Source organism: Entelurus aequoreus, linkage group LG09, assembly GCF_033978785.1.
Source record: "Entelurus aequoreus isolate RoL-2023_Sb linkage group LG09, RoL_Eaeq_v1.1, whole genome shotgun sequence".
NCBI lineage: Eukaryota > Metazoa > Chordata > Actinopteri > Syngnathiformes > Syngnathidae > Entelurus > Entelurus aequoreus.
This window is the reverse complement of record NC_084739.1, coordinates 16,401,322-16,426,275: the sequence shown is the minus strand read 5'-3', so window position 1 is coordinate 16,426,275 and position 24,954 is coordinate 16,401,322. Positions and strand designations below refer to the sequence as shown.

The following is a 24,954-nucleotide window of genomic DNA, read 5'->3' as shown; positions in this document are numbered from 1 at the left end:
TTGCAATAAGAAACATATGTTTAATTAATGTACTGTATGATTTTTTTGTTAAAATAAAGCAATTCTTTGTGGTCCCCTTTATTTAGAAAAGTACCTAAATACATATTGGTACTGGGACAAACCTAGTTACTATCAATGTTCCACTAATTGTTCATATCTCTGAGCAAACACACAAACTATCTGTTTGGTGTTCCATTAAATTTCATCCCCTTGGATACAAAAGACATTTTAATTTCACCCTATTTTCACCCAAAAATGGAGCGCCGCCACTTCCACTCATTGATGTATCACGTGAGAAAAGGCTTGTTTTAGTGTATCTTTCGTCTAAATTGGTCCCACTGCCATCTTTATTCATGATGATGTCATGGGAGCCACGGGGCCCCACAAAGACACGTCTTCTTTCATCCCTCCCTCCATTTTGCATATACATCCATTCTGGGTGTTTATTAGCATATCTTTCTATTGTCTTCTAACACTACTCATTCTTCTGGCTTGTTATCATCCGGTTGCTCTTTCTCCCGCCCCGACTTTGCCCGCTTTATCTCCTCTCCCATGGGTGCGTGCTTCTTGTTCTTCCAACATCATCTGGGGGAGAATGTGCGGATGCACCTATCAAAACACTGGAAAGCAAACAACAGCAAAAAGGGCGCATTGATGGCCGTGACTTAGACGGCAAAGTGTACTTGAAAGAAATGCTTGGCGGCGACACTGACGCTCACCAGGGATTTTGTGACAGATCGTGGAAAGTTTCAAACAAGTTGTGGGTGTGTGTTGGTGTGTGTGTGTGAGTGACTGCAGCTGGCACCCTATCAACCGTATTTTCCGGACTATAAGGCGCACTTAAAATCCTTTAATTTTCTCAAAAATCGACAGCGCGCCTTATAACCCGGTCCGCCTAAAGTACGGAATAATTCTGCTTGTGCTTACCGACCTCGAAGAAATTGTATTTTGGTACATGGTGTAATGATAAGTGTGACCAGTAGATGGCAGTCACACATAAGAGATACGTGTAGACTGCAATATGACGCCAGTAAACAACACCAACCTTTTAAATGTTCCATTGAAAATAAAGAACATTACACACGGCACTCAAAAATATGTCAAAATGTTTTAGTGTGACTTTGATGGATTGTCGGCCCATCACGGCTACCGTAGTCAGAGATACAAGTGTTACTATGTTGTGTGTATAAGGACCACTAAATGGCACCCATTAACAGACATATTATCTGGCGTTTTGTTTCACAATATTGTGCAAAAGCAACTTTTCTTACCTGCGGGTGCCTGCTGATGTGTATATGAGATCTGCATAAGTCCTGAAAATGTGCACACGTCCGCCACTGTAGTCCGTGCCGATACCGTAGTCGATAAGCTTCTTCTTTGTCACTATCTGACAAGCATGTTGTCCATAAGATGGGTGTGAATCTGATTTTTTTTTGTGGTGCACGGATGTGTTTTATAATACCGTATTTCCTTGAATTGGCGCAGGGAATATAGTATTCGCACGTCTAGAATTACTGCCGGGTCAAACTCGTTTCTCAAAATAATTAACGCATGCTTGGCCTTATCGCCGGTTTATTATTGAAGCCGGATCAAATTTGTTTCGCAAAATATTAATTTTATTATCGCATGTCTATAATTTTCACCGGGTCAAACTCGTTTCGCAAAATATTTAGCATATGGCTAGAACTTCCACCGGGTCAAATTCGTTACGTCACGAGTGACGCATCTGTCCTCATTTTCAAAATGGAGGAAGCTGCTTTCAGTAGTTTACAATCGCACAAAGGAAAAAAGATAAAGAGCTATTCAGTAGGATTTAAGGTCCAAGCTATTGAATACCGGTACAGTATGCTAAAGAGAACAGTAAGCAGCTATGTTTTATTAATATACCGTAGCTGCGTGTGTGAAATACTGTATAAGTCATTAAATGACTCCCGCCTCCTGGTGGTAGAGGGCGCTGCCGCGCTAGTGATCCTTCTTGCGACTTCCGGTACTGCAGAAGAAGTGAAGACACGCAGCAAGAGATTATTTTTTTTCCCTTTTAACATGGAGGATTACATACCGGTATCTAAAATAAAACAGTTTTCTAAACTGGACTTTCAATGGAAGCAGGAGGTAATAATTAAAGGAATATCTCCATCGAGACAGAGACTTTTAAAAAGGAAAAAAGAAAATAATGAAGACTTCTATAAACAAGTTATCGATGCTTTTGGTCAGAAGGAGCTGCAAATGGACTCCATTTATAAGTACAGGTAAGACCATAATAACGTTTTTTTTAATTAAATGTGCTTTTCATGATGGTATGCTTACATCACACTCAAAGCGCACGCCTAAATTTTATGGATTCCTTTTGGTAAACGCCGGAGTGAGAAGAGGTTTTAAAATAATTACCGCATGCACGGCCATCCCGCCGGTTTCCGGTAAACGCAGGAGTGACAGGAGGTTTTAAATTAATTAACGCCCCTGCGGCTATTCAAGGAAATACGGTATCCACAAGTTGTGTTATATTGTGTTATGTGTGACCATGTTTTTTGGCATTTTGTGTTTGTTCGATTTAATTTTTTGGATCATGACTAGGGAAGGTTGTTTGCATTGGGTCATATAAATAAATCATGCGCTCAATCTCGGCCAGAGCATGACATGATGTGTTTTATAATATCCACAAATTGTGTTATATTGTGTTATGTTAGGTTAAAGTACCAATGATTGTCACACACACACACTAGGTGTGGGGAAATGTGTCCTCTGCACTTGACCCATCCCCTTGTTCACCCCCTGGGAGGTGAGGGGAGCAGTGGGCAGCAGCGGTGCCGTGCCCGGGAATACTTTTTTGGTGATTTAACCCCTAATTCCAACCCTTGATGCTGAGTGCCAAGCTGAGAGGTCATGGGTCCCATTTTTATAGTCTTTGGTATGACTCGGCCGGGGTTTGAACTCACAACCTACCGATCTCCGGGCGGACACTCTAACCACTAGTGTTTTTTAAAATGTTTTATTTATTTGGACCATAACTAGGGAAGGTTGTTTGCAGTGGGTCATATAAATACATTAGTGAAGTGAATTATATTTATATAGCGATTTTCTGTAGTGACTCAAAGGGCTTTACATAGTGAAACTCATGATCTAAGTTACATTCAAACCAGTGCGGGCGGCACTGGGAGCAGGTGGATAAAGTGTCTTTCCCGAGGACACAACAGCTGTGACTAGGATGGCAGAGGCGGGGATTGAACCTAGAACCCTCAAGTTGCTGGCACAGCCGCTCTACCAACCAAGCTATACCGCACTCAACCTCAGCTAGAGCATGACAAGTGGTCATTTTTTTATGGTGCACGGACGTGTTTTGTAATATCCACAAATTGTGTTATATTGTGTCATGTGTGACCGTGTCTGTTGGCATTTTGTGTTTGTTCAATTGTTTTTTTTGGGACCATGACTAGGGAAGGTTGTTTGCATTGGGTCGTATAAATAAATTAGTGGAGTGAATTATATTTATATAGCAATTTTCTTTAAAGGCCTACTGAAATGATTTTTTTTTATTTAAACGGGAATAGCAGATCCATTCTATGTGTCATACTTGATCATTTCGCGATATTGCCATATTTTTGCTGAAAGGATTTAGTAGAGAAAATCGACGATAAAGTTCGCAACTTTTGCTCGCTGATAAAAAAAAGCCTTGCCTGTACCGGAAGTAGCGTGACGTCACAGGAGCTAGTATTCCTCACAATTCCCCATTGTTTATAATGGAGCAAGAGAGATTCGGACCGAGAAAGTGATGATTACCCCATTAATTTGAGCGAGGATGAAAGATTCGTAGATGAGGAACGTTACAGTGAAGGACTTGAGAGGCAGTGATGGACGTATCTTTTTTCGCTCTGACCGTAACTTAGGTACAAGCTGGCTCATTGGATTCCACACTCTCCTTTTTTTATTGTGGATCACGAATTTGTATTTTAAACCACCTCGGATACTATATCCTCTTGAAAATGAGAGTCGAGAACGCGAAATGGACATTCAGCGCCTTTTATCTCCACGACAATACATCGGCGAAATGCTTTAGCTACGAGCTAACGTGATAGCATCGTGCTTTAACTGCATATAGAAACAAAAAAATAAACCCCTGACTGGAAGGATAGATAGAAAATCAACAATACTATTAAACCGTGGACATGTAAATACACGGTTAATGCTTTCCAGGCTGGCGAAGGTTAACAATGCTGTGCTGACGATGCCATTGAAGCTAACTTAGCAACTTAGCAACGGGACCTCACAGAGCTATGCTAAAAACATTAGCTCTCCACTTACGCCAGCCAGCCCTCATCTACTCATCAACACCCGTGCTCACCTGCGTTCCAGCGATCGGCAGAAGGACGAAGGACTTCACCCGATGCGTTTGGCGGCCCGGAGACGTAGGAAGTCAAGGTGAGGTCGGCGGCTAGCGCGGATAGCGCTCCAACAAAGTCCTCCTGGTTGTGTTGCTGTAGTCCGCTGCTAATACACCGATCCCACCTACGACTGTCTTCTTTGCAGCCTTCATTGTTCATTAAACAAATTGCAAAAGATGTCCAGAATACTGTGGAATTATGAAATTAAAACAGAGCTTTTTGTATAGGATTCTACGGGTACCATATCTTCCGTTACTCTGACTTCGTCACGCGCATACGTCATCATACCGCGACGTTTCAGCCGGATATTTCCCGGGAAGTTTTAAATGTCACTTTATAAGTTAACCCGGCCGTATTGGCATGTGTTGCAATGTTAAGATTTCATCATTGATATATAAACTATCAGACTGCGTGGTCGGTAGTAGTGGGTTTCAGTAGGCCTTTAATGACTCAAAGCGCTTTACATACTGAAGCCCATTATCTAAGTTACATTCAAACCAGTGTCAAATTTTTTTTGGGGGGGGCCATGACTAGGGAAGGTTGTTTGCATTGGGTCGTATAAATAAATCATGCGCTCAATCTCCGCCAGAGCATGACAAGTGGTCATGGACCCGAATCACCGATGTTGTCCATAAGATGGGTGTGAATCTGATTTTTTTATGGTGCACGGACATGTTTTGTAATATCCACAAATTGTGTTATATTGTGTTATGTGTGACCGTGTCTGTTGGCATTTTGTGTTTGTTCGATTTCTTTTTTTGGGACCATGACTAGGGAAGGTTGTTTGCATTGGGTCATATAAATACGTTAGTGAAGTGAATTATATTTATATAGTGATTTTCTCTCGTGACTCAAAGCACTTTACATACTGAAGCCCGATATCTAAGTTACATTCAAACCAGTGTCGATTTTTTGGGGGGGAACCATGACTAGGGAAGGTTGTTTGCATTGGGTCCTATTAATAAATCCTACTCTCAATCTCCGCCAGAGCATGACAAGTGGTCATGGACCCGAATCACCTATGTTGTCCATAAGATGGGTGTGAATCTGATGTTGTTTATGGTGCACGGACGTGTTTTGTAATATCCACAAATTGTGTTATATTGTGTTATGTGTGACCGTGTCTGTTGGCATTTTGTGTTTGTTCGATTGTTTTTTTGGGACCATGACTAGGGAAGGTTGTTTGCATTGGGTCATATAAATAAATTAGTGGAGTTAATTATATTTATATAGCGATTTTCTTTAATGACTCAAAGCGCTTTACATACTGAAACCCATTATCTAAGTTACATTCAAACCAGTGTAAATTCTTTTTTTTTGGACCATGACTAGGGAAGGTTGTTTTGATTGATTTATTGAGAAGTTTATTGACATCTTAAATAATTGAATCCATGAAATGCTTTGAAAAGGCAATTGGATTGCACAAAAATAAAATAAATAAATACTGGGCTCAATCTCACCCAGAGCATGATACGTGGCCATGGACCCAAATCACCCTTGTTGTCAATAAGATGGCGACAGAGCAGCGTGTAGATTGACTTCTGATATGAATCAAAATCTCCCAAGTCGAGGTTTCTTTTTTTAAGGTCATGACCTCTCGCGGGCCAACTAGAAGGCGCCGGCGGGCCGTAGGTTGGACACCATTGCTTTAAACAATATACATGTTGTAAATTGAATCTTTCTGCAAAGAGTTGTCAGCTTCCTGCTCTTTGTCAAAACTAAATGAACAAAGCGGCGAGAAACGGCCCATCGCCAGAACATAAAACATGTTTTTATTGGTCGTTAAGTTGATAGCACATGGAGGAGAATGATGACATTAAAAAGTCGATACTGATATGGATATTGCACTGTATCTCTTTACAGATGTGTACAGTTATCCCCCTGCCTGTCCGCGTCTCCGAACATTCCGTCTCTTCCCGAACAACAGACCCCTAATTAGCCGTGTTTATCCGTCTCTCTTTCTGTTTGGCTCTCTGTGCGCCCCTGCGTTCACCGTGCTGCGTTCAGCACCGTGGGAGACATCGCCGCTAAATATACACGCTCTCATTTGACGCCAGAGTGTAAATTAAACAGAGGAAAGGGGTGATGCAAATATAGCAGGGCGGAATAATAAATGGCGTTTGGCTTCCTCTTGCCACTCATGCGCAGGTGGATGGTGTGTGCCTGCACCGACGAGATAGAGGGAGAGATGTAACCCCTCTCCCCAAACTGGCTGTCATGTGCGAGCACCTTTACGACCTACTTTCTCTGCTTTGGAGAACACGTTTCACCTCCACTCGCAAACACAAAGAGCCACAAAAAAGCTCAAGGCATGACATTTAACACTGAGTAGACATTGGCATTTCCTTCACTCGGCCCAAATACCTTTTTGTGCTCTTCCCGTTGGACGGCGTGATGTCGATTGAGGCCAAAATAATAAGAAAAAAAAGTCAACGTGAGGTGTTTCAGGATCTTAATCCACATGACCCAGAGTTGTCAAATTCTCTTGCGTTTTGAACGTCTAATTACGAATTATTTCCCAATTATGGGTTGAGTTGCTTTTACTCAACCACACGTGTGTGTCTGAGCTACTCAGATCCAAATAACACTGGCCTGGTGGTTAGAGTGTCCGCCCTGAGATCGGTAGGTCGTGAGTTCAAACCCCGGCCGAGTCATACCAAAGATTATAGAAATGGGACCCATTACCTCCCTGCTTGACACTCAGCATCAAGGGTTGGAATTGGGGGTTAAATCACCAAAAATGATTCCCGGGCGCGGCCACCTCTGCTGCTCACTGCTCCCCTCACCTCCCAGGGGGTGGAACAAGGGGATGGGTCAAATGCAGAGAATAATTTCTTTAACTTTTTAACTTTATTAACCGCAACATGTAGGTGTAAAAACAAACAAACCCAACAACATTATTATTTGTACAATTTCAGAATGTGCTTGTTCTATTTTTAAACATAGAAAACAATCAGAAGTTGTCTTTATTTTGAAGTTATCGTGCCGTGATTTTACCAGTCTCGGCCCACTTGGGAGTAGATTTTTCTCCATGTGGCATACTTGCCAACCTTGAGACCTCCGATACCGGGAGGTGGGGGTGGGGGGTGGGGGCGTGGTTAAGAGGGGAATATATTTAAGCTAGAATTCACCAACTCAAGTATTTCATATATATATATACATATATATATATATATATATATATATATATATATATATATATATATATATATATATATATATATATATATATATATATATACATATAGTCAAGTATTTCATACATATATATATATATATATATATATATATATATATATATATATATATATATATATATATATGTATATATATATATATATATGTATGAAATACTTGACTTTATATATATATATATATATATATATATATATATATATATATATATATATATGTATGAAATACTTGACTTTCAGTGAATTCTATATATATATATATATATATATATATATATATATATATATATATATATATATATATATATATATATATATATATATATATATATATATATATATATATATATATATATATATTTATTTTATTATACATATAAATAAAAGAAATACTTGAATTTCAGTGTTCTGGAGGCTATCCAGTAGATGGCAGTATTGTCCTGTTTAAGAGTGTCACAACATTGCTGTTTACGGCAGACGAACTGCTTTACGGTAGACCAAACGTGACTGCTGTTGTTGTGTGTTGTTACCGCGCTGGGAGGACGTTAATGAAACTGCCTAACACTAAACCCACATAAGAAACCAAGAACTCGCCCTTGATCATTCTACAGTTATGACGTCATTGAGCAGGCAAGCTGTTTATATTGTGGGAAAGCAGACGTGAGAACAGGCTGTCCCCACTCAGGTCCGCATTGAGCTGGAGGGGGCGCGGCCTCCAGCTCCGGCTGAATACCGGGAGTCTGTCGGGAGAAAATTTCTGCCGGGAGGTTATCGGGAGAGGCGCTGAATACCGGGAGTCTCCCGGTAAAAACGGGAGGGTTGGCAGGTATGCCGTGTGGCCTACGATCTAAAATGAGTTTGACACCCCTGATTTCGAGGGAGTGCATGTAAACAGAGACTTCACTTGCATGTGTGGAAACAGGATAGATTTATTTATTTGGGAAAATCCAACTCATTTAGTGAATGTGAGGTGTTGCATCATTCAAATTGATTGTTTTTTTCCAAGTTGGTGAATAGAAGAAGAGTTATGATGCTTTTAAGTTAATGGTGATCGATGAAGTGAAGTCATCAACAAATGTCGATTTTTTTTTTTTGGTCCATATGTGATATATATCTGTATTTTTCATGAGAGTGTGAACAGCACACTTTGGCGTGATTTCAGCTGTGTAGCCCGAGAGCGAAGCCATTACACAAGTCGGCCGGGACAGGATAATTAATTGCGCTGTCTTTGTATGTATGCAATTTAAACGATGCAACTCCTCAGATAAAGTACACTGCCGAGAGATGTGCCAAAAGTTCCCCTCGGGTGCGGAAAGAAAAAAAAAAAGGGAATGCAAATAACGTCATGTCTTGACAAGTGTTTGTAAACTGCACTGCGTTCTACAAAAATAAATGTGATGTCTTTGAGGAAAGGTTTTGAACAAAGTGCTGACCGTAATGCTCTCACAGTGTGCGTGCGTGCGTGCGTGCGTGCGTGCGTGCATGCGTGCGTGCGTGCGTGCGTGCGTGCGTGCGTGTGTGTGTGTGTAATCTAGTGGCCCACATGAGGTGAAAGCCAGAAGGGTCTGAGTCATGTCTTTCTCACTTAGGAAGGCAGATGGACACACAGGTGTGATATAGACATATATGCTGTATATATGTGTATGTATATATATATACAGTCATGGTCAAAAGTTTACATACACTTGTAAAGAACATAATGTCATGGCTGTCTTGAGCTACAACTCTTATTTCCTCCAGAAGGTCTTATCTTTGTCCATGTGATGTCTGATTAATCAAAAAATTGAGCTGTTTGGCCACAATACCCAACAATATGTTTGGAGGAGAAAAGGTACAGCCTTTAATTCCAGGAACACCATACCTACCGTCAAGCATTGTGGTGGTGGTAGTATTATGCTCTGGGCCTGTTTTGCTGCCATTGGAACTGGTGCTTTTACAGAGAGTAAATGGGACAGTGAAAAAGGAGGATTACCTCCAAATTCTTCAGGACAACCTAAAAACATCAGCCCGGAGGTTGGGTCATGGGCGCAGTTGGGTGTTCCAACAGGACAATGACCCCAAACGCACGTCAAAAGTGGTAAAGGAATGGCTAAATCAGGCTAGAATTGAGGTTTTAGAATGGCCTTCCCAAAGTCCTGACTTAAACCTGTGGACAATGCTGAAGAAACAAGTCCATGTCAGAAAACCAACACATTTAGCTGAACTGCACCAATTTTGTCAAGAGGAGTGGTCAAAAATTCAACCAGAAGCTTGCCAGAAGCTTGTGGATGGCTACCAAAAGCGCCGTATTGCAGCGAAACTTGTCAAGGGACATGTAACCAAATATTAACATTGCTGTATGTATACTTTTGACCCAGCAGATTTGGTCACATTTTCAGTAGACTCATAATAAATTCATAAAAGAACCAAACTTCATGAATGTTTTTTGTGACCAACAAATCACTCTATCACAAAAAAAACAAGAGTTGTAGAAATTATTGGAAACTCAAGACAGCCATGACATTATGTTCTTTACAAGTGTATGCAAACTTTTGACCACGACTGTATATAACAATATACTCTATGTGTATGAGTGAATGTGTGTGCTTTGTAATAAGACATTATAATGAGAGTGGGAAGTGTGGAGCACATGCATGGCATGTTTCCACATACTGTCCAGCTTTTTATCACAGATGGCAAAAAAAAAAAAAAAAAAAAAATCACAGACGGCCTAATTCAAGAGATTTGTTTAGTAAATCCATATTTCCACTTCTGTGTTCTCGTGTAAGTGGACTCCGCAGGTCACCATTGGGGGCTCATATGGTTTTGCAAAGAAACACAAAGTGATCAAAGTTACAGCTCCCACGTTTATAGCTGACTGACAGATAGTTGGCAGGGTTCAAGGCTTTATTTTAAGATGTGTAGCAAAGCCTGGTTTTATATAAAGCTATCCTTGGCGAAGTGTTTGGCATATATCCACACGGTAAGCTCATCTCAGCAGCTACGAAGCCACACCGCTTGGTGGATTGTCGGCACATTACGGCTACCATAGTCAGGCGCACTGTGCTTCCACATACGGGTAATATTATGGTGTGTGTATAAGGACCACAAACTGGCACATTTTTAGCAGACATTATCTGGTGTTTTGTTTCGACCTACTATGCAAAACCCACTTTTTCTTGCCTATTAGTTCCTGCTGTTTTGTTTTTGAGATCTGCATAAATCCCGTAAATGTATGAGTGTCTGTTATTTATTTCAAGATGTGTAGCGAAGCCTGATTACATATAAAGCTATCCTTGGCAAAGTGGCTGGCATATATCCACGCGGTGGGCTCATCTCGCTCATCTCAGCAGCTACGAAGCCACACCGCTTGGTGGATTGTCGGCGCATTACGGCTACCATAGTCAGGCGCACTGTGCTTCCACATACGGGTATTATTATGGTGTGTGTATAAGGACCACAAAATGGCACCTTTTTAGCAGACATTATCTGGTGTTTTGTTTCGACCTATTATGCAAAACCAACTTTTCTTGCCTATTAGTTCCTGCTGTTTTGTTTTTGAGATCTGCATAAATCCCGTAAATGTATGAGTGTCTGTTATTTATTTCAAGATGTGTAGCGAAGCCTGATTATATATAAAGCTATCCTTGGCAAAGTGGTTGGCATATGCACGCCGTGGGCTCATCTCGCTCATCTCAGCAGCTACGAAGCCACACTGCTTGGTGGATTGTCGGCGCATTACGGCTACCATAGTCAGGCGCACTGTGCTTCCACATACGGGTATTATTATGGTGTGTGTATAAGGACCACAAAATGGTACCTTATTAGCAGACATTATCTGGTGTTTTGTTTCGACCTATTATGCAAAACCAACTTTTTTTGCCTATTAGTTCCTGCTGTTGTGTTTTTGAGATCTGCATAAATCCTGTAAATGTATGAGTGTCTGTTATTTATTTCAAGATGTGTAGCGAAGCCTGATTTTATATAAATCTATCCTTGGCAGAGTGGTTGACATATTCACACGATGGGCTCATCTCGCTCATCTCAACAGTGGTATACTTTCAAAGAGTTTTTATTTCACGGTGCCTTGAAACCAAAGACGATGTTGTATTCTGCCTACCTGCTCTGCTTGTTGTGGTCACTCATTCACTTTTCACCCCTTTCATGCTTTGATCATTGTCTTCCACTTAGCGTGTTGGCCATTATCACCAGGCATTATTTAATTACCTGACGCTCACACCAGGTGATCTAAGGTGTGTCCTGGACCGTTTGACACCCAATACCAGTCTGCATTTCCTGTTCTCCATGCTCCCCTAAATATTGTTTATTGCCTTAGTGTCTTTTATTGCCAGCTCCCTCCTCCGGTTTTTGTATCCAGCCAGTTGACCTACTTCCTCGTTGGACTTTTTTTTTTTTAGTTTTTAGTGTTAGGATTCCTCGACCATTGTTATGTTTTTTGTGGTGTTGTCCATACAAACTCCTGCCCTATATAAAATGTTTCTTGAACAGAGTTCGTAAATAGATAAGTTGGTATATTGAAACACATTTCTCCATATGAAATAATGTAAACAGCCTCAACAAAAGTCCACATTTTAGTAAATCTTTGCACATTTTCAACACAATATAAATCGCTAAACATTACTGTGTATCAAACGCACATAACAAGGGGGTGATGGGCCGACTTTCTATTCAATAACTGAGGCAAAACAACAACAACAAGCTAAACTGTCAGGCTGACACTAGACACTTAGTCAAATGTACAGCTTTTTTTGGTGACTTCCAGCAAGTAGACAGACTAATTTTGAATTCCTTACCCAGGTGGAGATCCAAGGCATGTCGGGCTTCTTAAAGGGACACGCACCTAAACACTTAGTCAAATTTACAGCTTTTTCGTGTGACTTCCAGGAAGTAGAGGGACTCATTTTGAATTCCTGACCCAGGTGGATATCCAAGGCCGGTCGGGCTTCTTAAAGGCACATGCACATGGACACTTAGGCAAATGTACAGCTTTGTTTTGTGACTTCCAGCAACAGGGCCGGCCCGTGGCATAGGCCGTATAGGCAAATGCTAAGGGCGCCGTCCATCAGGGGGCGCCACGCCAGTGCCACAAATGTTGGAGAAAAAAAAAAAAAAAAAGAAGTTGGTACTATTATATCTAAATACAAAAAATAATCCCACGTCAATTAAAAATGCAAAGTAAAGCCTATTTAATAGAAATATTATTTGTTACAACATTAAGCCCCCCCCCCCCCCCCTCCCTTCCCGTATCATGACTCTTACCACATCAAAAAATCAACACAAGATGTCAAAACAGCCAAAACTGTCAGTTGCCCAGGGAAGAAAAAATAGAAAAGAAGAGGAGGAGAAACGAGAAAAAGACAGAGGTAGCAGGTAGGTAACGTTAGCCTACATGAAATTATTTGTCTGTTACAGAATGTGACAGTAACTTGGCTTTTTAGCATTAAGCTAATGTCACATGATTCGGCAATTGCTAATCAATAAATAGCTAGTTCTGTTTTAACGTCGGGTTAATATTGTGGAGGGGGCTAAATTGTTATGGAAAATAATAATGTAACGTTAGGTAATTACAGTACTCCCACCTTACATTCCTCAGGGACATTTGTATTAGATCTTTTAAGCAGGTGTTTTTTGTTTACATTGTTATTGCCTTCTGGTTAGCTAATGTTTGCCCTGCAGGTAATAGTCACTTTTCCACCCCTTTATATATTAGGTATAGTTGTAAGACTAGTTGTTAAAGTGCACATCATTAATGTTAATTAAGCAATATCACATGAGAGGGAATGCTGTTTTTTAATTTGAGCACTGCTGTGATTCGGTTAAAGATACTCATAACATAACATTGTCATATAATATGTTAATTTGCTTTCTTTAAGTAAAAAAAAAAGGTCAAAGACAAAGCTATTCGGTTTCTTGTGAGTAAGTAATCTTGCCTAGGGCGTCAGATTGGTTAGGGCCAGGCCTGTCCAGCAAGTAGAGGGACTAATTTTGAATTCTTGACCCAGGTGGAGATTAGGGCTGCAAATCTTTGGGTGTCCCACGATTCGATTCAATATCGATTCTTGGGGTCACGATTCGATTCAAAATCGATTTTTTTTTTTTCGATTCAACGCGATTCTCGATTCAAAAACGATATTTACCCGATTCAAAAGGATTCTCTATTCATTCAATACATAGGATTTCAGCAGGATCTACCCCAGTCTGCTGACATGCAAGCAGAGTAGTAGATTTTTGTAAAAAGCTTTTATAATTGTAAAGGACAATGTTTTATCAACTGATTGCAATAATGTAAATTTGCATTTGGGCACTTGGGCAAATGTACAGCTTTTTTTTGTGACTTCCATCAAATAGAGGGACTAATTTTGATTATGACCTCCGAGTGGAGATCCACGGCAGATCGGCCTTCTTAAAGGGACACGCACCTAAACACGTATATACACACACACACACACACACTGTCACTAGCCCTGTGGTGTACACAGTCTGAAATCACAAAACTCCTTAACTTTAACAGCCGGGTCGCTACTTAATCCTACATTCTCTACCACTGAGAGTGGTTGAGTGTTGTCCATTTCTGATAAAACTGCTAGAAATGCTAACAGTTATGCTAACTATCAAACGGGTTTATATGCGGTTATAGTGTATATATATTTTCTCATTCTGTTTTGCACACTCTTGGAGTCAACATGTGCATAGTCATGTACATAGTGTCATGTACATAGTGTATATACCCCGCCCCCTACCTGTTTGTATATATTATTTTTCAAATTATACTGTGTATACGTACATAATTTATCCATTTTTAACATAATTTGTTATAGACATGCTACAGGTTATATATCTTTTATTATTGAATGTATCAAATGTGATGAATAATTAATGGTCCACAATGGAAACAAGCCTTTTGGCTTTTTGTGCCATCCATTTGCCTTTTTAAAGCATTACATGGATTCAATTCTTTAAGATGTCAATACACTTCTCAATCAATAATCAAACGATTGCTTCGTTAAAGCCACACCCACCTTTTGGGTCGTCCTACTTTTTTCCAAGTAGTTCAGGAAAGTTCTTGTAGTCCTTGCATGAAGCTGGAGAGTGACTCTGCAATACTGACAGCCGGTTATGGATATGTGCCTTTTTTTTTATTGGTCTACAAATATTTCTTGACAGCTTCCTTTTCTTTGGAACTATAAAATTAGTCTTCTTGTCTTTGCCTCGCTGCTTTTTATTCACTTCAAATGAAGACACGTCCAATATGTTCCTTTGAAGACGATAGCTGCGGACTCAGCCTATTCTATACCTTGAACGTTTTCATTATTCACATGATTATGATAATATTGATATATTATATATATATATATATATTGGCGCAGGTTTTTTTGCACACCGAGATAACTGGTGCATAACAAAAGGGTACCCTTTTTTGTGGTGATGCCAGAGTTTATGGGTCAGTTTGATTTGTATTTCAACCAGCTGTGTCCACTGTGTGTGTGTGCGTGTGTGTGTGTGTGTGCGTGTGTGTGTGTGTGTGTGTGTGTGTGTGTGTGTGTGTGTGTGTGTGTGTGTGTGTGTGTGTGTGTGATGTGGAATTTAAAGGCTTGGCATATAAACGAGGCAGACAGTATTATACTGTGAATTTTTCCATTAACGCCATCATTTCGAACCGTCTCCTTCCCATTGCTGCTGCTTACATATTGTGAGTCATTAACACACTTCTCTCTGCTACACAATGACCTGTCTTCAGTGCACACACACCCACACACACACACACACTCTTGTATTTGTTACTTTCTTGAGACCTCCGAAAAATGCCTACCTCTTTAGGACCACCCTTTCTAGATATATAAAGATTTGTATTTGTAAAATTAATAATATATACATACTATGCAAATATAAAAAAGGTAAGCTTTTTTTTTTTTTTTTTTTTTTTTTTTAATGTTTTGTTTGTAATTGGTTTCTAATCTTCATTATTACAGTATATATACATATTTATTAAATTTTTTAAAATCAATTTTGGCCCAAGGGGGCACATTTCTATTTGTTACACACACTTGTTATTTCATATGTTGGCCAGAGGGGGAGCACTTTTAAAACCGACACGCAGTCAATTAGAAAAATCCCTCCTTTTTTGGGACCACCCTAATTTTGATAGATTTCACCACCAGGGGTACAAATGAGACATTCTCTATTAGATGCAATGGTTTTCCGTATTGGGACAATGATTTATGTCCTAACTTGTTCACCGCTCCTCATATGGAAGGTGCTTTTCCTTGTTGATGTCTCAAGAAGGGTAGAAATACAAGAACACACACACACAAACACACACACAATTATGACAAAAGTCATCATTTTACTCCAAATATGTCACTATTTTACAAGAACAACAAAAAAAATTGGCAATATTGTGATAAAAGTCAGAATTTTATATGACAAATGACACCATTTTGCATTGAAAAGTAATAATTTTACATTAAAAAGTAATAATTTTAAGAGAAAATATTGCAATATTACAGAAATTGTTACCAATTATAAGAAAAAAGTCGACACATTGTGAGAAAAAGACTGCTTTTAGTATTTTTTGTTTGTAATGTTTTTTAATCTTCATTATTTACTTCAAGTTGTAACAGTATGTCTCTATATACATATTTATTTATTTTTTTAATTAATTGTGGCCAAAGGGGGTGCATTTCAATTTCTTACACACACTTGTTATTACATATGTTGACCAGAGGGGGAGCACTTTTAAAACCGACACACAGTCAATTTGAAAAATCCCTCCTTTTTGGGACCACCCTAATAGTGGTAGATTTCACCACCAGGGGTGCAAATGAGACATTCTCTATTAGATGCAACGGTTTTCCGTATTGTGAATGTAATTTCGGTCCTAACTTGTTCACCGCTCCTCATATGGAAGGTACTTTTCCTTGTTGATGTCTCAAGAAGGGTAGAAATACAAGAACACACACACACAAACACACACACAATTATGACAAAAGTCATCATTTTACTCCAAATATGTCACTATTTTACAAGAACAACAAAAAAAATTGGCAATATTGTGATAAAAGTCAGAATTTTATATGACAAATGACACCATTTTGCATTGAAAAGTAATAATTTTACATTAAAAAGTAATACTTTTACGAGAAAATATTGCAATATTACAGAAACAGAAACAATATGAGAAATTGTTACCAATTATAAGAAAAAAGTCGACACATTGTGAGAAAAAGACTGCTTTTAGTATTTTTTGTTTGTAATGTTTTTTAATCTTCATTATTTACTTCAAGTTGTAACAGTATGTCTCTATATACATATTTATTTATTTTTTTAATTAATTGTGGCCAAAGGGGGTGCATTTCAATTTCTTACACACCCTAGTTATTACATATGTTGACCAGAGGGGGAGCACTTTTAAAACCGACACGCAGTCAATTTGAAAAATCCCTCCTTTTTGGGACCACCCTAATAGTGGTAGATTTCACCACCAGGGGTGCAAATGAGACATTCTCTATTAGATGCAACGGTTTTCCGTATTGTGAACGTAATTTTGGTCCTAACTTGTTCACCGGTCCTCATATGGAAGGTACTTTTCCTTGTTGATGTCTGAAGAAGGGTAGAAATACAAGAACACAAACACACACACACACACACACACACACACACACATTCTTAAAACATTGCCCTCTCCAGCCATCGCCTGCAGTTGTCTGATACACAGCTACTTGGCAGCCTCTAAAGCTCACCACAAGCACCAGCGAGACCGCATTGTCCCTCCGGGGGAGAGTTATACGGCCCACCAAAACGACAAAATCGCTCACAACTGATTAAACAACACACAAATTCCCATGAGCACTCGGTTGCCACATTTAGACCTGTGAATAGATGGGCCTGGTGGGTTAGCCTGAGTAGAATCAGGTTCTTTGTACCAAGGACACGATGTCCCATTTTCACCTGAGACGACCGCATGCATCAACCTGTCACATAAAAATCCCATATTGACCCAAATAAAAAAGACTGCATTTTCACCCTTGAAAAAAAAAAAGACTAGTCGTCCTTAGATCTGGGTCTTGAGATTTATACAGGCCAGTTCATAGGCGAACCAAAGGTTTTCCTCCATGCATAGACCCGCTGAATAAAAATGTTACAAAAGTTGTTGGAAGCTAAGCTACGAAACAATAGGGGAGGAGTGATAAAGGGGTCATATTATGATTTTTTTTCTACATTTAAAACACTTCCTTGTGGTCTTCCTAACATGTTACTGTGTTTTTTCTGTGAAAATGTTGCATGAATGTTGTTTTATTGACCATCTTCAAGCCACTTTTGGATTGTCTCTTCAGAATACGCCGTTTTGTGGGCGGTCTTATTTACAAAACCAAACGTACTCACACAATCCTCAGTCAGCCATTTTGGCGTGTTATGGACTCACCCTTGTCATTGAGAAGACACAACAAAATGCCCCAAAGCCGAAGACGATCGACCGGTGAACAGGCTAATAGGGAACAGGTGAGTGCCATGATTGGGTATAAAAGCAGCTTCCATGATATGCTCAGTCCGTCACAAACAAGGATGGGGCGAGGGTCACCACTTTGTGAACAAATGCGTGAGCAAATTGTGCAACAGTTTAAGAACAACGTTTCTCAACGAGCTATTGCAAGGAATTTAGGGATTTCACCATCTCCTTCTGTTTTTATTTACGAATTACACAACGGGCCAACTTCCCTGGTTTTGGGTTTTGTACGTGCCAAAGCCCTCCTCCAGGCCAAGCCTCTTTCGACTGCGTCTCCACCCCATCAGCCATGTTGTAGTTTTTAGCGGCATAACGAGTCTACTGACAGATGTACATTTCAGATTTACTCTACTTTTTTAAAATAAATGGCAACAGCAGATAATTCTAGCACAGTCTGTCCCACAACAAGATATTAAAAGAAAAATAATGCGATTTATCGACAACAACTTTGAACTACAGCTGATTTAAAAATGACGGACTCGCGCAAAGCTCTTCGGGTAAACTCTTGCCATATATGGAAAAATCTGCTAACATACACTACCGTTCAAAAGTTTGGGGTCACCCAAACAATTTTGTGAAATAGCCTTCATTTCTAAGAACAAGAATAGACTGTCGAGTTTCAGATGAAAGTTCTCTTTTTCTGGCCATTTTGAGCGTTTAATTGACCCCACAAATGTGATGCTCCAGAAACTCAATCTGCTCAAAGGAAGTTCAGTTTTGTAGCTTCTGTAACGGGCTAAACTGTTTTCAGATGTGTGAACATGATTGCACAAGGGTTTTCCAATCCTCAATTAGCCTTCTGAGCCAATGAGCAAACACATTGTACCATTAGAACACTGGAGTGATAGTTGCTGGAAATGGGCCTCTATACACCTATGTACAGTAGATATTGCACCAAAAACCAGACATTTGCAGCTAGAATAGTCATTTACCACTTTAGCAATGTATAGAGTGTATTTCTTTAAAGTTAAGACTAGTTTAAAGTTATCTTCATTGAAAAGTACAGTGCTTTTCCTTCAAAAATAAGGACATTTCAATGAGACCCCAAACTTTTGAACGGTAGTGTAACTAAAGCAAAATACGCCACAATCGTCTCAAATTCTAAACAGCTCTCGTTTGGTGCAAGTTTGGAAGAAGGCAAGATTGTTTTATAAATGTTACCGCCATGCTTCCATGGTTTGATTTCAAATTTTCAGGACGTATGGGGATCACAATTACATAAAAACAGCTACTAAGGTAAGAAAAGTAGAGTTTGCAAAAAAGGACTCCTTTAAGATCATCAAAGCAAATCAGATGGGTACCGTTTACATATGATCCAATACCGGCGTCAAATTGTTTCTTTTAAAACCATGCCAATGCTTAAACGGCGCCCGGGCTTCAGAGCGCACCTTTTTGGGCAAGTTTTAATTCGTACAGATATTGGCCGCACAAGTCTATAGGCAGAAGGTGTACCATTAAAAAAAAAGACAGTGCCTGTAACGCGGCATAAAGTAACCTATTGAGCCACAAAATAAAAATGAAGTATTGTTGGCACATTTTGGATGGTTATTTATTGGATTTTATGGGCGAAATAGTGGAGCGCCCATTGTCTCCGCTGTACACAGACTTTTATTTACGTTTATTTAATATTTACAATACATAAAATTTTTTTAAAAAAAACATCCGTCGTCATGTCTTTCAATGATTGTGAACAAATTCCCCAAAAAGTGCAGTTCCCCTTTAAGTGGCGAAATCCTACATTTTCTACCACTGAGAATGGTTGATCATCCAATACTAGGAATTCGATTAGTTTATTGACCGCATGTTGTGATTCTCGTGAAAACCTTTCTTTCCCCTGGAATGAATCTGTCAGGGTTTGTTATTTTTGTCCCGCCCCTTTAGCTTTGGCCGCGGTAACTTCATTGTTTTGCGTCTGCATGGCGGGCTATCAAGTGCTTCATTGAGTCGCTTGTATTGAAAGACCCTACATGTGTCCCAATGTTAGAATAATTATGTATATATTATCACACAACTCTTATGCTTAAGGGCCGTTGCTAAAGTTATTATCAATTGTGCTGAAGTGGTATTTTTCTTTGTCTGTGCAAAGCTGGCAATCCAAAAGATTGCAAGCCAGTCTCGTATCAGTGTCTGTGTCCAGGAACGGCCTGCTGACTGCCAAGGACGAACACCGCCGTGACGCATACAGAGCAGAGACAAGGCAATATCACCAGTGTCAACAAATTTGCATTTCTTGTACAATCATATATTGTGTTTAACTGGAGCTGTCGAGATTACCCCCTTCCCTCAGCGACAGCTACAGTGATGTAACCAGGGACCTCCCAAATAAATAGAGGAAACACGTGGGCTAGACTTTAGAGCGAAGATTGGATCTGTAACTAGAGTACAGCTTAAAAAAAACGTGTCTCCTCAATTGAGCCAAATTTAACTCTGTCCGTGCATGATTCCTTGCTTCTCGTCAGTTTAATAGATGTCATCAGTGTTGGAACCTGACACCCACCCCTTGAAACACAGATATTGCAAAGTGTGCGTGTTGCAGTGCGACTTGTTGGCTGATCAAGTTTGTAATATTGCCGACATTTTTGCTTTGGTTGCGCTAGCTGCTTTGGTCTTCCGTTTGCAACGAATAAGTCATTTCCATGTAGCAACATTTGCATGCTAGCAAACTTCTCGGCTCTATTTAGGTCGTAGATTCAAAGGTTATTTTAAAACATAAATATTTGTATGGTATCGGAGATGTACAGTATGTACAAGTACTTGCCGATACCAATACCTCCAAAAAGTGCCGTATCGTTGCTTAATCCAATACCAGTATCGACATTGGGGTTGTACGGTATACCGGTATTAGTATAGTACCGCGATACTAATGAATCATTTTCGGTACTATACCATCTCTGAAAAGTGCCGGTACATTTTTTACATTTATTTATAAAATGTTTATAAACTCAGGAAATATGTCCCTGGACACATGAGGACTTTGAATATGACCAATGTATGATCCTGTAATAACGTGGTATCTGATTGATACCCAAATTTGTGGTATCATCCAAAACTAATGTAAAGCATCAGACAACAGAAGAATAAGTGATTATTACATATTAACAGAAGTGTAGATTGAACATGTTAAGAGAGAAAGTAAGCAGATATTAACAGTAAATGAACAAGTAGATTAATAATTCATTTTCTACCACTTGTCCTTAATAATGTTGACAAAATAATAGCATATAAATGACACAATATGTTACTGCATATGTCAGCAGACTAATTAGGAGTCTTAGTTTGTTTACTTACTAATAAAAGAGAAGTTGTCTTGTATGTTCACTATTTTATTTAAGGACAAACTTGCAATAAGAAACATGTGTTTAATGTACCGTAAGATTTTTATTTAAAATAAAACCAATAATGCAATTTTTTGTGGTGCCCTTTATTTAGAAAAGTATCGAAAAGTACCGAAAAGTATCAAAATAATTTTGGTACCAGTACCGGTACCAAAAACTTTGTATCGGGACAACACTAATCGACATCGGAACATCCCTACTTTAGACGTGCTCAGAGATCACTCAGACCCACAAAAATAGCTGCCCCAGGCTATGCCTGTATTGTTTGTTTTGGACCTGCAGAAACAGCATTTTGAAATAACGTCTAAAAAAACGTCAGGTCTGTCCCCGACCATTGGACGTTTCAAGGTGCAAAATATGATCCGTCTTGAACACAGAATATTTTCTTTTGAAAATAAACCGGATCATTTATTTTGTGTTTATGCATGACTTCCTGTCCTGCACGAGCTCCTTGACATTTAATTGACACCTTCGCTGTTGAAGTGACAGAGTGACAACATACCGGATTATCTGGCCTTAGTCGCTTTGAAGGCGGTCCCCCGTCTTCCGGGTGAAGCATGTAAAACAGACGCACCTTGTTGGCGTGTTTCTTACTCTAGAAGAGACACAAAAAACAGACAAAAAAGAAGCGCATGTCAGTCCATTTGTGTCTCGCATTGCCCCGGGCCAGGCTTTGCTTCCTGGTAGACCTCAGTGCATTGTGTGTGAGTGCGTGCCTGCACATGTTGGTGTTGTTGTTGTGTGCCAACGTTTGGTTCTTGTGCGTCAGCAAAAAGCAAACCCTCAAGTGGCATTTTTTGGAGCGCCTATATCGCTGTGCATAGATATTTTAGCATGTCATCATGTGAAATAATTAGGACACCCCTTGTGTGCTAATGATGCTTACCGTGGCATACAAACAGCTTGACAATCATTAGGATGGCAGCCACGGTACTGTGCTCTCTCGTCGTTGTCTTTTGCCTTGTTTCTTCAGCAAAGTACCAAGTCAAACTCCTTGTGAGTTACATACTTGGCCAATAAAGATGATTCTGATTCTGATTCTAGGCCAATTGTGAATGACTTTTGGGCTGTTGGTATGATAACTCGGCAGGCACAAGACATTGAAAAAACGTTGAGAACTTGTCGAATGAGGTCCTGACGTTGAGCAACTCAAACATAACGTTGAAACAACATACTTTTTGGCGACGTTTAATCAATGTCGGGTTCTGACAATGATATGACCATTGAATTTTGGTCACTTCTCAACAAACAACTATTCAGGTGTACTGGAGAGGAGGCTACGCCGGATAGTCGAACCTCGGATTCAGGATTTTCGTCCTGGTCATGGAACTGTGGACCAGCTCTATACTCTCGGCAGGGTCCTTGAGGGTGCATGGGGGTTTGCCCAACCAGTCTACATGTGCTTTGTGGACTTGGAGAAGGCATTCGACCGTGTCCCTCGGGAAGTCCTGTGGGGAGTGCTCGGAGAGTATGGGGTATCGGACTGTCTGATTGTGGCGGTCCGCTCCCTGTACGATCAGTGTCAGAGCTTGGTCCGCATTGCCGGCAGTAAGTCGGACCCGTTTCCAGTGAGGGTTGGACTCCGCCAAGGCTGCCCTTTGTCACCGATTCTGTTCATAACTTTTATGGACAGAATTTCTAGGCGCAGTCAGGGCGTTGAGGGGATCCGGTTTGTTGGCTGCAGTATTAGATCTCTGATTTTTGCAGATGATGTGGTCCTGATGGCTTCATCTGGCCAGGATCTTCAGCTCTCACTGGATCGGTTCGCAGCCGAGTGTGAAGCGACTGGGATGAGAATCAGCACCTCCAAGTCCGAGTCCATGGTTCTCGCCCGGAAAAGGGTGGAGTGCCATCTCCGAGTTGGGGAGGAGTCCCTGCCTCAGGTGGAGGAGTTCAAGTACCTCGGAGTCTTGTTCACGAGTGAGGGAAGAGTGGATCGTGAGATCGACAGGCGGATCGGTGCGGCGTCTTCAGTAATACAGACGACGTATTGATCCGTTGTGGTGAAGAAGGAGCTGAGCCGGAAGGCACAGCTCTCAATTTACCGGTCGATCTACGTTCCCATCCTCACCTTTGGTCATGAGCTTTGGGTTATGACCGAAAAGACAAGATCACGGGTACGAGCGGCCGGAATGAGTTTCCTCCGCCGGGTGGCGGGGCTCTCCCTTAGAGATAGGGTGAGAAGCTCTGTCATCCGGAAGCAGCTCAAAGTAAAGCCGCTGCTCCTCCACATCGAGAGGAGCCAGATGAGGTGGTTCGGGCATCAGGTCAGGATGCCACCCGAACGCCTCCCTAGGGAGGTGTTTCGGGCACATCCGACCGGTAGGAGGCCACCGGGAAGACCCAGGACACGTTGGGAAGACTAGCTCTACCGGCTGGCCTGGGAACACCTCGGGATCCCCCGGGAGGAGCTGGACGAAGTGGCTGGGGAGAGGGAAGTCACGGGCTTCCCTGCTTTGGCTGCTGCCCCCGCGACCCGACCTCGGATAAGCGGAAGAAGATGGATGGATGGATGGATGGATGGATGGATGTTTCAAAGTCAATTTTAAAGGCATTTATGTATAAGCAACGTTGTTTTAGTGTCTTGTGCCTTTTTATAATTTTTTTAATGAATAAAATGGTAAATCTTGGCAAGTAACAATGTAGAAACACAGTACACGACACAGTATTTTCAAACCATATTTTCAACTACAAAAGTGTTGTTTGTTTTAATGCGCTTCACAGCAAGAAGGTTGAAATCTGTGTCGAGTAAATTTGCACCGTGTGTGCTTCCTCTCGGAGGTTAATTACATTGTTGAGGTTAATTGGAGATTCTAGTGTGCCCGTAAGTGTGAACTGTTGCGTGCCAACCCTGTGATTTCCTATCAATGGGTGTTCAGTCACATTTCAGCGTTCTACCTCTATGAATATGCGTGGAACATAATTGTGGCCTATACCTTCCTCATCTTTCATTTGCATTCCGGAATATTTTAAGCAGAAATGCACCGGAGGCTTTATGTGAAATGACATTGAGCTGTCCTTGGAGCTGTAAAGTGTCACTTTAATGCAGGACAATGAACATCGTGGGAGGGGTGGGGTGGGGGGGGAGCGCTACGGGCGAAAATAAAATGATTGCATGTGTTTTGTGTGCAAGGTTGACACGACTATCTCCTTCTAAGTGGAGCGTTCCATTGGATTGACCGGACCTCCGCCACATAAAACATGCAGAGAGCGCCTGTCTTGGCATGGAAGTGGAGATTGAATTAAAACAATTCCAGAAAAACCTTATAGAGACCATGATTTAGTATTTTTAGATAGCTCTTAAAACGCGGTAGAACAGGATATAAAGCAACAGAATGGACGCCTCTGACAAGACATTGTTCCTGCTGCTCCATTGCATTGATTGAATCCTCTGCAGCCACCCTCAGGATAGTGAGGCCACTGCCTTCACTTGTCAGACTACTTTAATGCCTTTTGCTCAAACTTGTCTGAGTGTTTCTACGCCAGGGGCTTGATCTACTAAATTATTATTATTTTTTTTTACTCAGCACGTGCACCAAAGA

At 40.5% G+C, this 24,954-nt stretch overlaps 1 protein-coding gene across 1 annotated transcript in view; it reads right to left on the bottom strand.

Annotated features, from left to right (window-relative positions):
- zgc:171482 (zinc finger protein) overlaps positions 1-24,954 on the bottom strand; it is a 239,473-nt gene that overhangs the window by 110,992 nt on the left and 103,527 nt on the right. Inside the window, exon 3 of the mRNA XM_062058188.1 lies at positions 21,915-22,007. Coding sequence (XP_061914172.1) covers positions 21,915-22,007 — 93 coding nt within the window. The remainder of the gene's footprint in view (positions 1-21,914; positions 22,008-24,954) is intronic.